The sequence below is a fragment of the Pseudophryne corroboree genome, chromosome 7 (genome assembly GCF_028390025.1).
Source record: "Pseudophryne corroboree isolate aPseCor3 chromosome 7, aPseCor3.hap2, whole genome shotgun sequence".
In the NCBI taxonomy this organism is placed as follows: domain Eukaryota; kingdom Metazoa; phylum Chordata; class Amphibia; order Anura; family Myobatrachidae; genus Pseudophryne; species Pseudophryne corroboree.
This window is the reverse complement of record NC_086450.1, coordinates 424439638-424455251: the sequence shown is the minus strand read 5'-3', so window position 1 is coordinate 424455251 and position 15614 is coordinate 424439638. Positions and strand designations below refer to the sequence as shown.

The window sequence follows — 15614 nt, the reverse complement described above, 5'->3', positions numbered from 1 at the left end:
AGTCGCAACGAATTGTTTCATACGGCTACAGAATCTTTGTATAACAATGACTGTCTTAAACGTGCTAACTGGCTAAAAGTTTTTAATATTAGGTAGATCATAATGTTTTACAGTTCCCCATTTATCAATTGCTACATCAGGAGTCTAACTGCAAGTCTCAGTTTGTGGTGCCTCCTTCAGGCCTACCGGCATGCTGGAACTAGTAGTACATTGCCCGCCTCTGCACTATGGGGATCATTCTGACCCGTTCACTCGCTGCTGTTTGTCGCAGCCGAGCGAACAGGTCTCTACTGCGCATGCGCCGGCGCACTACAGCGCCGGCGCATGCGCAGTAGAGACCTGTATACTGGAGCTGGTGAGGAAGAGAAATACTCAGGATACTGTTACAGCTTCAGCAGACACTCCGAGATAGATTTAGCATTGGCTACCGGCATGCTGGAACTAGTAGTACATTGCCCGCCTCTGCACTATGGGGATCATTCTGACCCGTTCGCTCGCTGCTGTTTGTCGCAGCCGAGCGAACAGGTCTCTACTGCGCATGCGCCGGCGCTGTAGTGCGCCGGCGCATAACAGACGGCCAAAGGCCGTAGCAGGGCTGCGATCGCCTCTGCCTGATCGACAGGCAGAGGCGGTCGCCGGGCGGGAGGGGGCGGAATGGCAGCGTTAAGCCGCTGTTTTGTGGGAGCGGTCCAGCCAACGCAGGTGTGGCCGGACCGAGCGGGGGACGGGCCGCAGCGGCTGGGTGACGTCACACGCATCGAGCTGGGGAGCAATGAGCAGCTCCCGGCCAGCGCGCTGAAGCTGCGCTGGCCGGGAGCTCCTCTTGAAGTGCAAAGGCATCGCCGCTGGGGGGGGGGGGGTGGCACCGACATGCGGGGCGGACTAACCCTGTGCTGGGCGTCCCACCGCATGTCAGTGTGAATGATCGTAGCTGTGCTAAATTTAGCACAACTACGATCAACTCGGAATGACCCCCTATGTTACTAAGCATATTACACAACGGACGATTTTTAAATTGCAAAAATTTGGTATTGCAAATGAACAAAAAGCATCACACTGGCATCGGTGAGAGACAGCAGCTCATGAAATGCCACATGAGGCTGGAACTGCATCTTAACCAGCCCGTGTCACTGCTTGCACCCAATCCAAATAAGTGGTCACTAAAAAACATGTATCCTAATAAAGCGTGCACCATAAATATAGAGATTGAGAATTATAACGAGGGTTGCCAGAACATCCCCTTAATAAGTGACACATTAATTACACAGGTTCTGTAGTTGATTAAAAGAGGGTGAAAAAGGACAACGTCAGCCAGCTACAGAAACTGTGTAATGCATGTATGTCCCTTATTAAAGGGATGATCTGGAAACCATTGGTGTAACCAGCATTGGAACAGGTGTTTGCTACTTTGTAAAAACATGACTCACCTGCCCATCCTGGTACTGTTTGGTCAACCAGCCTTTCTTGAAATTCAAAAGGTCGGGCTGCGGATAGAATGAGAATATAATGAGCATACAAAACACAGAGCATTACCCATAAGCCCTTGAGGTTCAGTTCTGTTTGAGGGTTATGTTCATTTAACGCTACAACAACAAGAGAAGCAATTCTTTCATTAATGTCAGCTGTTCATTCATGTTCAATAGTATCCACCAACATAAATATATTTGCATCACATAAGACTGTACTCCTAGAAAATAAATACATAGATGCGTCAGTAATTCTGTTTCTGGGCAGGTTTATGGATCTTCTTTACTGCTAAAATGCAACAGTGGGGTCGCAGCCCTGGGTCAAGGTGGAAAGAGGAGGAGGGGCAAGGCCTCTCCACAACGACTGAGCAGACAAACCTTCTTTCCGTCATCCAGCTTCATTGCTGGAGTCTGCTCACGTACTCATCTGTCCGTACAAGTGTCACAGCAGCCTCTTATACACTGGACCCGGTCACATGACTGAGGCACCAGAATAACTCCTGCTCCCAAATATACAGAAATACACTAAGGATCGTTGGGGGGCGGGGGTGCTGTCAATTCCAAAATAATTTCTCCTCTCCATCCGTTAACCCTCACAACATTATCGTATCGACTCAGGTTTATGATTTAAATAGAGACGAGCCCAAATGCATAGACATTTCCAAGGGCGCCTGTGTGCACAGCATGCTGGCTATTTGTGAGGCAGGGACTGAGCTAGACATGCCACACATATCTCTACATTAAGTAAGAAGCCCATCGTCAGACAAAGAGACCCAACTACTCCGTGCTCCTTCCACTAACACGGACATTCCATATGACAGATGGGTGGACAACTGTGACCATATTTTATGGAGAAGAGGAGACAATGGAGTGAGTGCAGGCAGGGGAACGTCTGTTAGTGGGACGAGGCTTGGGTCACGTGACACTCGCTGTCTCACCGTCATTGAAGACTCTGTGGATCGGCGATCCAGGGATTTCGCCCTTCGGTATTGTGACATAGGGGAGACGGATACATCTGGAATAGAGGCCATCCCCGCCTCATCCTGTAACGAGAGAGAGAGCCAGAGAGGTAAGAGGGCGGCTTAACGGAGTGGAATGGAGCAAGAGACTGATTGTGAGCGTAACACAATGCCTTCGCAATTCCAGGCGCCAACAATGATTGTAAGCCCTATGCGACTAATTGCACACTCATTTGATTGCATTGCCTCCAGCACTCCGGACAATAGAGTTAGTAATGGTACTTACACCTAACCCCATGTAGGAGCAAGAAAACCAAAAAGCCTGTTGGAAATGGTGCTCACGGTGCAACATAATGACAGGTTGCTACTGACAATTAGAAGGATGTGCAATACTTTCAGAAACGAAAATTAGGAGTAGAATATTGCTGTGCTCCAATTTCCACCTAACCCCATGATTGTCGCAGCAACTCTGGCTACACTACCACGGCGAGCTTCTCTTACACGCATGCCCGCTGGCATAAACCCAATCAGGTCCTACCCACACCTCTCCATGGTTTCACAATGCTCTACTCTGTATGGAGAAAGGCAAAGTAACATTTTCTCTGCATCACATTAAGGAGCTACATCTCCAAACAGAACCCTGTCATGTGATATGGGAGAACATCTCCCCTCCACTCCCATGTGTCGTCTTCATCATTGTATCCGCTATGTTGTCATTTTCTAGTTGGAGAACTAGTGGTCAGTCGCTGTGGAATTACAGCACGTCACCATCAGGGAGGTAGGGAAGGCCAGCGGGCAACCAGCCCATCGCAATTATCAAAAATCAGAAAGTTGCAAATATCCTAATAGAACGCCACGCAACGTGCTCCGTCCTGCAAACGTAGCGGAGAAACGGAGGGATCGCGATAAGTAGGTGCTGAAACACAGGCGCTCATTTGTTTCTGCTTATAAATCACAGGCATCGCCACCACCCACAAGGAGAGAGGCTTTTCTTAACTAAGGGTAAAACACTATTAGAGGTCTGTCTGCCCTCACCACAAATTAATCTAAAAATGTCTTTACCCGTTTCCTAGGATAGGTGCGCTTCTCGCTGCGGCCCTGCCGGGCCTCACTGCTGGGAGCTGCCGAAGAGCTAGTCTCCATGTGTTCCGCCTTCTCAATATCCAGAGCTTCAAACTTCTCGATGACCAGCGAGCGCCTGAGACACAGAATGTGGGAGGGGCTAAGACCATAGACACATGAACAGAGAAAATATACATCAGGCAGAAGAGAACTTCAAAAATGAAAAACATAGATCCCCGCTCCTACAGGTCACCATTCCCAGAGAGCAAGCGTATTAATGCAATGCAACGCCAACAAATAAAACATGATCAGGTACCCTTCCCGGCTGTCTCAGCCAATTCACAGACCAGGATAATGCCAATTGTCTGAGTGGTATAAGCCTTATTCTGGCTTCCTTCAGAGGACATATAGAGCAGATGCAAGGGATATATGGCAGTGATTTTTAGCCTGATCCAGTGGCTACATCTGCAAGACGCATGTTGCCAGAGTTGCAGGTGCAATATCATGCAAATGCTACTTTCAGCCTTCCCCTTGTGTACTGGCATGCTCCTGAGCGTGCAAGCCTCAAGATGGACACTTGTAGCGTCCGTGCATGCCGTAACACAGTCAGTGGTTCTAGACTGTCCACCATCGGCGCATCATCGCGTGCACCATCGACACTTGCACACTTGCACCTGATCCAGGCTCTGTGGAAGCAGCTGTGCATCTGGGAACGCAGCAGCTTTCACCTACAATCCCGTAACACGCCCATGAGACCAGTTTCTTTTTTTCATGTCAGGCCATAGCCCAGTAACGCCCATTGCTTAACTGCTCAATTCTGATAACATGCACTGTAGGGCATTTTTACATTTTCTGTGCATGGGCAAAAGCAAATAATCGCTCAACTAAGTGAACACTGAAATAGCGTGCGGTTTGCATGTGCCCGTAAACCCGGCCCTGACTGAGCTCAGCGTGGTACCTTCTGGATGGGTCTGCACATTATTATAACCGAACTTCATGTTTTGGCCTGCCCTGGAATGTCTTCCTGCGTGAATAAACTAAACCAACTAACCGCAGGTAAAACAATGTTAAAGAGCTAGTGTGCATTTCCCCTGTGTTGATGACAAGCTGTTTTATTGGTTGGTGTTGCTAGCATTTTAAAAACCCCATATAAATGTTCATCCATCACCTTTATATGGTATTTGCGGTAGCAATAAAAAAACACTTTATGAGGCATATCGGTTGTTTAACTGTATGTTAATAGTTCTCACAAATATTATAAGTCAACATCATATAGTGCACATAAACACAAAGCTCAGCTGGTACTGAATAAACATAAGCATGGTAAAACAACTAGCTTTACTGAGAAGAGAAACAGACTAGTCATTTCAGCAGCAACAAACAGGGTGCAAGGGGCTCTCCCAGCTCCCACATAGCCAGCTCTGTAATAGAAATCCATTCAATCAGTTAAAGGTCACTTGTGAGGGGTGTGACTTGAAGGACCAATCACAAGCCGCAAACACTTAACAGCAGTTCGTGATTGGTTGTACCTGGCTCACACCCCTCCCACAGTGTTTGGCTGGGACAAGGAGAGAAATTGAGGAGCCTCAGGAAAGACAACTGCTAGGCGCAGCCCCCGGTGCTCCTGCCAGGAGAGCCCCTGGGCTACTATGGCTGCCTCCAGTATAGATATGGCAGGAATATGGCAGCCTTTACTACAGCCCTGTACAATACAGTCTGCTCCCAATAAAACTCAACAGACGAAAAAGACAAAAGTGCAAAGTTGTAACTTCAAACAACATTATCTAAGGTCAGCTGAGGGGTGTTTTCAATTTAGGATTTAGGGAAACACTTCAAAGGAGGACTTTTTGAAGAAAAAGATAAACGGTGAACGTGTTTAAGTTTATAGAAAGCAACGTTGAACTCTTTGAAGGAGAGATCTGTTCCGACAACGATTCGGTCATCCGTACTTAACGAGCCCCCCAACTTATGACTATTTTTGCAAAGAGCGGAGAACTCCATAAAGAAATGTGTGACTTTTTCAGCCCAGTGCCAAGTCCATAGCGGATATAACTGTACAGTACCCCCCCCCCCCTTCCCCTAAGTGATCAGCAGTTATACACACTTATGCAGCAGGAGATTTTTGGCAGTTGTTCCGAGTTAACAAGATCACAAGGTAGTTCAATCAAGCATCTGTCTCTTCTCTGCAAACGTTTTGATCTTGCACAGTTATGAGCCATTAAATCCACGTCTGCTCCTGGGCTCCGGAGCCGCTTATTAAACAATCGCAAATTCCCTGCGGGGAAAAAGCTGTGCTTACCGAAATACTGGGCAGACTGTCGCACAATATGGGCGTCATGGAGCAATCTATATTGGCATCTAATGGAAAAAGGATTCTGTGGTATGAAGAGAGACCACCTACGTTGCGTCCCCCTCCCCGCCCTCACACCCCAGGTCTTCGCTCCTGCAGTTTGGCAATAGTAGGTGGCACCAAATTCCATCATCATTACAGAGACCCAGAGCCCTGGAATTTGTCTGGTCCCAGGAGTTTGTGGAAATAGTACCTATGAATGGTTTGGGGCTGTGGCCCTGCAACCGGTGAACCAAATCTTCTATCCTATGGTGTGAACCAGCAACTGCAATACGCATTTCAGCATCCACAATTCAGCAGAAGCTGGAAACAAAGTTTCTGAGAGCAAGATTACGTTTAATTATAACAAATAAAAAATAAGTGTAATGATATTGTCAGGAAACATCTAACAGCCCAAAAAGTTGTCATGGGCAGCACTGGCGAACTGTGGGCCACAAGTAAAAGTTGGATACATGCTAAACTGCAGTCACTTATCCAAGCAGCCATTGGTTCTCATCATATTACAGTCAAAAAGCAGTGCGGTCAGCTGACGTGCGTACTCATTCACAGATTGGCTGCTGGCTTTTTGCTGCACTTGACCAAAAGTATTGTCAATTTAATCATGCTCTTATATTTTGAAAGGTCAATCTTGGTTGTATTTGGTCTAGAACCCCCACACTGGCTTCTGCGATCACCAAATTTATTTAAGGTAAATTTCTATACGGCATGAAGCCGTTCATTACGGATTATTCTTCAGCTTTAAGAAGAGCATTAAAGTTACAAAACAGTTCATTTTTGTCTTTTCATTCTTAATTGAATGTACTTTGAAGTATATATCAAAAATATCTAAACAGCAATTGTTCTTTGACTATAAAATTATCCAATGTCATTTAATAACACAAAGCAAACATACATTTACTGTTACCATAGCAACCAATGTGTACGACTTCCATCAAGCTAGAACAATGCTTATCTAGAGGTACCAATAATTTGAATTTGCCTGGATATTTGGCACATATCTAACCCCAAAACAAATAGGAGGACATTATGGCCAGACGGAGATCAACTGGATCATAACAGGCACTACACCCCAGGAACAACTACGATTTGTCCAACATGGCCAAACTGTGTGCCGCCATATTGGGAAAGAATCATGCCAATGCGCGACGCCAGCTCAAACTTGGCCAGCATTAGTCAAACTAAATGGGGAAAGGCAATCATGTAACAGGTTGCTATGGGTTACAGCAAATGTACTATTTGTACCATGGCGTTACATAAACCTATTACCACAGGTTAAGTTTCAAGTAGCTATGTGAAACAACACTTTTTATTGCCAGTAACAGTGTACCGGCCTCCTAGGTGGCCAAAGGTGTTACACATCAGAGGGAGTCAGCAGAAGAGACAGCAGATTTTCGGAGGGAAAGAAAAAAAACAAAAACAAAAAAAAACCACTTGTTTTTCCTAGGACAGAAAGTCACATCTCTTGTCTCATACACTCGGACACTAAGACGAGATGGCAGGGAAGCGGGCTCAGAAAAGATGGCCACCTCGCACAGCAGCACAGCAGGAGGAGGAGGTGAAGAGCAACAAGACCTGGAAACAGAATAAGGCCTGGAAAATGAGTGTACTAAACCAGGAAAATAAGGGGGAAAAACAAAAATCAATAAATCACAAAATTATCAGTGAAATCATCAAAGGTTTCATCGTAAATAAATCAAAACACATCTAACGAGTATTATTGGCGGAGATTGTCATTAGTGTGGACGCTGTCATTACATTAGATGGCAACAGCCGATTTATATCACCTGTCTTGCTGAGAGACGTCAGACCAGGGGATAGGGTGTATGCCCAGTTGCAGTGAAGGCAGCCATTTTGTGGGCAGAGGATTCATCAGCCTATCAATTCACTAGGAACCAATGAGGCACTCTTTGTCTTATGCCTCAAAGTCGTCACTAGTCCCTACTGAACTAGTAGGCCAACTACTGGTATGGTCTTCCAAAGGGGCTGCCTTCGCTGTGTGATGGGGCCCATTAAAGTCTAAGGCAGAAGATGCAATCTTTTCCGTGCCAGGCAAACAACATTACAGGGCGACTGATGTTTGGCATCCGTGGTCACAAATCATGATGGGTAACAAATCAGATCCCTGCATCATTTTGATTGGCGAGTAATTGAGCACCGTCATAACACTGACAGATTGTACAGACACACTTAATCAATGTTTTCCTCAGAAGCTCAGGTACACTGAGTGCATTCAGCAACTGCGCTGAAAGTTAGATGTCTGAGTAAGACGTATATGACTGTGTGTGGGGAGGACGGGCTTTGGCTGATTCAGTCAGGCTACTGCTGCTAGTCTGTTACTTCAATACTTAAGAATAGATTGCAGCAGTGTCTTGGAGAAATAATACCTCAGGGCAGTTTAGCAAATGTTTACTGAAGTATTTTCGTACATTTATTTTACTTTTAAACTCTAACCTTCTGGCACGGAAAAGACACAGAAGAGAAAACGTTAATAAAGCAGATGGTATGAAGATACTGTACAGAGCAGGGGATGTGCAACGCAAATTCCTTCCCCCAGAACACTCCCAAGAGTTTGTGCTCCCATGCTGAAGCTAAGGGAAACATATAATTGATGCTTTAGAACTGTATTATGTTCATTCTATCAGTTAAGTGCTTTGAGCACTACTGGAGAGAGAGCGCTATATAAATAAATATAGTATTCTTATTATAATTAACAAACTTTGGTAAGCTGTGGTTCTTCAGCAGTTACAGAGCTACAACTATGGGCATGCTGGGTTCATTTGGTGCACAACTGCTGGCGGGCCAATGGCTGCTTCATTTTGCTCAAAGTCAGTGGTTCCCAAACAATGTCCTCGGACCCCTAACAGCTCACATTTTCCAAGTCAACTAGCCCAGGTGTATTCATTACTCACCGACACATTTTAAAAGATCCACAGGTGGAGCTAATTATGGGGCAGATGTATTAACCTGGAGAAGGCATAAAGAAGTGATAAACCAGTGATATGTGCAAGGTGATAAACGCACCAGCCAATCAGCTCCAATATGTAAACTAACAGTTAGGAGCTGATTGGCTGGTGCGTTTATCACCTTGCACATATCACTGGTTTATCACTTCCTTATGCCTTCTCCAGGTTAATACATCTGCCCCTATGTCCCTTGTAATTCTGTAAGGAGACCATAACATGTGAACTGTTGGGGGTCCTTGAGGACCCAGTTTGGGAATCACTGCTCTATGTCATACTCCCCCCCAGCCATAACACTACACACTGACCCAGACAAACTGTGACCTTGTTGTGACAGATCCCCCACCACACCCTCTTTCCATGTGATAGACATTATCAGCTACTGAAGGACACTGCTATGTCCTAATTAACTTGGCTCAGACACACACGGTGTCTGTCAATTGGGAAACAATGGTGGCAGCATTCAAGTCGCTGCTTGTCACGTAATCTGTGCGGGTCAGCTATTAGGGACAAATCGCACTTCCTCTTCTACTAGAAAATCAGGATTCCAAGCCCGGACATGAGGGAAAGTGGTAATTACACACACAGTGGGTTGGTGACAGACAGGGAAAGGTGCAGTTTATATAACCAAGCGTTTTTTTTAAAGCGCGTGGGCCTGATTTAGAGTTGTACGCAATGCTGATAATTCTAGAGTTCAGCGATTATCAGGGAACAGTGCAAACGTCACGGTAGCACCGCACACTCGCCAAGGTACCTCAGTGATGTCGCTCACAGTGTGGAGAAGTAAGCCAGTGGAGCTACCACAGAGTTCACTCAGATGGGTGATGAACTTAGTATGCAGCTGCTAAGATTTGCAATGCCAGCTGTGGGTGTCTCAATACAAATCCCGCCGGCTGTGACATTGGCATATATACGCACAGTATCTGCGGACACATTTGCAGCTGTGATTGCATTAGCGTACATAACGGAATCAGGCCCTGTATCACAATATTACTGGCGCACCCTAGTGGTAGGGCATACTCTAAGGACATCACTGAACAATATTACCATTTAGTGGCAGAGCTAGGCAGAGAATGGGGCAAGGACATGGGATGATTCCTAAAGCTGTTTTAGCGGTTTCACAGGTACCCCATCAAAACACAGATTAGTAAATTGTAGTAAAAGCAGCGGTAACACTTATTAGGTGTGAAGCAGTGCACCAGTCACCAAAGCTGAATTAGCAACAGGTATAGGTATAGACATGCAGAATACCAAGTGAGAGATGCTCCAAAGTGATGAAATCTCTTTACTGGACTGGTTAGTGGGTTAGGTGTTAATCTCGACAGATGGGACTGGTTAGTTAGGCGTACATAGCTCCAGATGGGACTGGTTAGTTAGGCGCACATAGCTCCAGATGGGACTGGTTAGTTAGGCGTACATAGCTCCAGATGGGACTGGTTAGTTAGGCGTACATAGCTCCAGATGGGACTGGTTAGTTAGACGTACATAGCTCCAGATGGGACTGGTTAGTTAGACGTACATAGCTCCAGATGGGACTGGTTAGTTAGACGTACATAGCTCCAGATGGGACTGGTTAGTTAGGCGCACATAGCTCCAGATGGGACTGGTTAGTTAGACGTACATAGCTCCAGATGGGACTGGTTAGTTAAACGTACATAGCTCCAGATGGGACTGGTTAGTTAGACGTACATAGCTCCAGATGGGACTGGTTAGTTAGACGTACATAGCTCCAGATGGGACTGGTTAGTTAGATGTACATAGCTCCAGATGGGACTGGTTAGTTAGACGTACATAGCTCCAGATGGGACTGGTTAGTTAGGCGAACATAGCTCCAGATGGGACTGGTTAGTTAGACGTACATAGCTCAAGATGGGACTGGTTAGTTAGACGTACATAGCTCCAGATGGGACTGGTTAGTTAGATGTACATAGCTCCAGATGGGACTGGTTAGTTAGACGTACATAGCTCCAGATGGGACTGGTTAGTTAGGCGAACATAGCTCCAGATGGGACTGGTTAGTTAGACGTACATAGCTCAAGATGGGACTGGTTAGTTAGGCGTACATAGCTCCAGATGGGACTGGTTAGTTAGGCGAACATAGCTCCAGATGGGACTGGTTAGTTAGGCATACATAGCTCCAGATGGGACTGGTTAGTTAGGCGTACAGATGAGACTGGTTAGTTAGGCGTACATAGCTCCAGATGGGACTGGTTAGTTAGGCGTACAGATGAGACTGGTTAGTTAGGCGTACATAGCTCCAGATGGGACTGGTTAGTTAGATGTACATAGCTCCAGATGGGACTGGTTAGTTAGACGTACATAGCTCCAGATGGGACTGGTTAGTTAGACGTACATAGCTCCAGATGGGACTGGTTAGTTAGTCGTACATAGCTCCAGATGGGACTGGTTAGTTAGTCGTACATAGCTCCAGATGGGACTGGTTAGTTAGTCGTACATAGCTCCAGATGGGACTGGTTAGTTAGTCGTACATAGCTCCAGATGGGACTGGTTAGTTAGTCGTACATAGCTCCAGAGGGGACTGGTTAGTTAGGCGTACATAGCTCCAGATGGGACTGGTTAGTTAGGCGTACATAGCTTCAGAGGGGACTGGTTAGTTAGTCGTACATAGCTTCAGAGGGGACTGGTTAGTTAGTCGTACATAGCTCCAGATGGGACTGGTTAGTTAGATGTACATAGCTCCAGATGGGACTGGTTAGTTAGGCGTACAGATGGGATTGGTTAGTACAAACAGTCTGTGCTCATGGAAGGCAGTGGAGAGTGATGTCATGCAGTTATGTGTAACTTCCAAGGACATTCTTATCCACCAGGCAGAATCTGCAGGTACACATGTACTAGACTCCTCATCAGCAAGTCAGGTGGCGTATACACACTTATTTAACCATAGGCCTGTATGGAGCTATTAATTTACATCTACAAAACAAATGCACCTATTATATAAAGCCCCATTGTCTAATTTCCTTTCTGATTATGTCCTGCCGTTGCTGGAAGACACATCTGGCACAGAAATCCACATATGCTGTATTACATCAGTAATAAATGACATGGTTAGCACAAGTGACACTTCCTGCGTTCTGTTGGCCACACAAGCTGGGGTACAGTCTGGGTTATTGGGCCCAAAACTGCAGTGCTCCGTGGCACCAAAACCAAGAGAATGCCTGATCATAATCCAATGCAAGATCCATTAGCAGACAAGCTGGTCTAGGTCAGTGACCGACCGGCCTGTACATGCAGCCATCGCACTCAACCGGGAGCAGGCAGACGAGATGTAGCTGCTCGGCTCGCACACCAGACAGTCACTACACTGCATCTCTCCACTGCTGTTCTTGGGCCCAGCATGTGTGGCCAGCTAAAGGCTGGAGAGCCATTGGTTGCCTAGCTCTGCATCTTTATACCCTTCTTTTATGTACTCCGCCCCTACAGAGAGGGTGTGATCACCTTCTGGTCTGCGCTGAGCAAGAAGTCTAGCACTGTCCTCATGGAAGGGGGGTGGGAGGGGAGTACATAGAGAGGGAAGGTTGCCCAGAAGTATACAACTCTCTATGGGAAAACAAACAGTACTTTCTCATTACGGGACAAAACATACAGAGTATATACAGGTACCGACATGCGGCACTCTCAGGACAACTAGCTGCACAATAACAAACAGGACCAGCAGTCCTATGGTATTTCCAGCAACAATTCAGTTGCCCTTTTTTGCGTCAATATGTGTGTGTGTGTATGTATATATATATATATATATATATATATATATATATATATATACACACATACATACACACACATATATATATATATATATATATATACACACACATACATATTTTAAAGTTAAAGGTTTAATAATAGCAGTAGTTATGTCACGTTTCATTCCAGCCCTACAGCGGCTCCCGCCCCCCGAACGGCTGATATTTGCAGTAAGATTATTCAGAATAAATCCGTATGGAGAACTCACCTTCTCTGCTGTCCAAACAGACGTGCCACTTCATCCCTCCCTGGGCTCCGTGCCCGAGTTTTCTGTTCCAGCCGCCTCCGCTCTACCTGGAAGACTTCTCGGTGTGTGATTCTGCGGGCTCGGGGAACATCGGCTAGGACGGCATACTCCCGGCTGGCGATGTAAAGAGTGCCGGGTGGGGCTCTCTCAGTCTGCTGTGCTTCCTGCTGCTGGCAGTGGCCGTTACCTGGGGGAGGAAAGGGGTCTTGTTCCTGGTCGAGTGCATTGAAGACACTATACCTGCTGGGTGCGTCAGGGATGGAAGGCGAGGGTGGGGCTTGTGGGGGCTGCTCCTCTGTCTTTAAGTCTTTAGTCTTCTCTAATGAGAAATAGCCGCTTTCCACTCGAGTCTTGCGCCCGCCGTCAACGCGATCTCCATTCACCATGGTACTATCTGGAAGGCAACAGTACAGGATGCTTGTTACATTAAAAAAAACAAAAACAAACAAAAACAAAGGGAGGCAGAGGTCTAATTGCTGACTGGAGTATGTCTAGATCAGGTTTTTATGAAGGTGTCATTTCACCTTAGACAATCCCAATTGCAAGGCTCAATGCCACACTGCAGGATGTCAGGGTAATAAAGCATCAATTATTTTTGGCCACTAATCAAAGAATTGTGAGCAATAAGCAGTATTTTGCCTACCAGAACACCTGGAAGTACACGCAGCCACGTAAAGCGCCAATGGGAGCTTGTGGCTAATTGACTCTGTCCCTATAAGTAGCGACCTCCACTATACATGTAAAACCTACTGAATTTCCATTAGTGCCAACAGAACATTTACACTATGGGCATTCTTTAGAGGAAGAATGAGAATTCCGCTCCATTCCAATGACAAGCAACACATTACCTTCTCATCCTCCATACAGTATTGCCCACACACCGAATGGTCACCCATGCCAAAGGTGGCGACATGCAAGCCCCACATGACTTATCTGGGGGTGGAGGGATGATCATTACCCGAAAGTGGATAACTCCTTCAACAGTGGGTCCTGGCTCAAAAATAGACTCTTCATCATTTTAATCAGCAAACCAATTGTGTACCGTCAACAAAAATGATATAGTGTTTTTACAACTTCAATTTATTTATAACCAATACTTCGAGTGCATAAAGTTACTAAAACAGTTATACTTTTTATTTAAAGCAAAACTAGTTCAGAACCTCTGACCTAGATAACCCGTAGTGCACGTCCCTACTTTACCTCTCATATTAAACATACCGACTTTGCTGTCCGGCATGGGCTCACGCGGGGAGGAGGGCATTTGAACCGGGCTCTGGTTAGGACTGCTGCCGCTGCTACTGCTACTCTGCCCGTCTTTGACCTTAGCCTCCTCCTGCCAGAGAGTGGATTTGGTGGCTGGAACCTTTTCTGCATTGGGGATACCGGTGCTGGTTGCTGCCATTTTGGCTGGTCCAGGTTCCTGATATGCAGAGTGGAGAGGAGGAGAGGATGACAAACAATGAGCGGAACAGAGACAGATCATTGCACAGTGCAGCTAATATGTAGAATAGGCTGCAAGTCTAACATTTAAGGGCATCCTACATAAACTGGAACCATTAAAATGCAGAAACAATTATGCTATGGAAACGTGTGCGCGCACTGTCTACATATGTAATCACTCACTAGTAGGTGCATATGTAGCCAGGATATTAGGAACCTCTGCGTGGGAAAAGGAGATTTATGGTAGACTTACCATTGTTAAATCTCTTTCTGCGAGGTACACTGGATTCCACAGGGAATAACATCGGGGTGTAGAGTTGGATCTTGATCCGAGGCACCAACAGGCTAAAAACTTTGACTGTACCCAGGATGCACTGCACCGCCTCCTCTACATAACCGCTCCTCCGTGCACAGGAGCTCAGTTTTGTTAACCAGTCCAATGCAGTAGCAGGTAAAGAGATGGTAGATGTTAGTCACATAGAACCACATTCTCATGACAGTAGAAGGGACCAGCGGCTAATGCCATACAAACCCAAGAAAGCTAAGTGCGTCAGGGTGGGCGCCCTGTGGAATCCAGTGTACATCGCAGAAAGAGATTTAACTATGGTAAGTTCTTACCATAAATCTCCTTTTCTGCAGCAGGGTACACTGGTATTCCACGAGGAATAAAGTTGGGGATGTCCTAAAGCAGTTCCTCATGGGAGGGGACGCACTGTAGCGGACACAAGAACCCTGCGTCCAAAGGAAGCATCCTGGGAGGCAGAAGTATCTAAGGCATAGAACCTGATGAACGTGTTCACTGAGGACCACGTAGCCGCCTTGCATAATTGTTCTGCGGATGTGCCACGGGGGGGAGGCGCCCAAGAAGGTCCAATAGACCGAGTAGAATGGGCCTTGATAGCAGCAGGAGCTGGTAGACCAGCCTGCGTATAAGCTTGTGCAATCACCTTTCTAATCCATCTGGTCAAAGTTTGCTTTTTCGCAGGCCAGCCATGTTTGTGAAAACCAAACAGTACAAAGAGGGAATCAGACCTCCGGAAAGAGGCAGTCCTCTCCACATAGATACAGAGAGCCCGTACCACATCCAAAGACCTCTCTTTGGAAGACAAACCAAGAGAGATAAAGGCCGGAACCACAATCTCTTGGTTAAAGTGAAAAGATGACACCACCTTAGGCAGATAACCAGGGCGAATACGGAGAACTGCCCGGTCACGATGAAATATCAGGAAGGCCGGACAGGACAGGACAAAGCGCCTAGGTCCGACACTCTTCTAGCAGAGGCAATAGCCAACAGGAACAGGACCTTAATAGTAAGCCATTTCAGGTCTACCGAATCAAGAGGCTCAAAGGGAGACCCTTGCAGTG

At 46.3% G+C, this 15614-nt stretch overlaps 1 protein-coding gene across 9 annotated transcripts in view; it reads right to left on the bottom strand.

Annotated features, from left to right (window-relative positions):
- Window positions 1–15614, bottom strand: part of MPRIP (myosin phosphatase Rho interacting protein) — a 206753-nt gene that overhangs the window by 50817 nt on the left and 140322 nt on the right. For 6 of the 9 annotated variants that reach the window (XM_063934824.1, XM_063934821.1, XM_063934823.1 and 3 more), the window contains 5 exons: window positions 14028–14229; window positions 13050–13203; window positions 3488–3647; window positions 2405–2509; window positions 1428–1484 (listed from right to left, as the gene is read on the bottom strand). In XM_063934824.1, coding sequence (XP_063790894.1) covers window positions 1428–1484; window positions 2405–2509; window positions 3488–3647; window positions 13050–13203; window positions 14028–14229 — 678 coding nt within the window. The remainder of the gene's footprint in view (window positions 1–1427; window positions 1485–2404; window positions 2510–3487; window positions 3648–13049; window positions 13204–14027; window positions 14230–15614) is intronic. The other 3 variants (XM_063934822.1, XM_063934827.1, XM_063934829.1) reach the window with 1 other exon arrangement.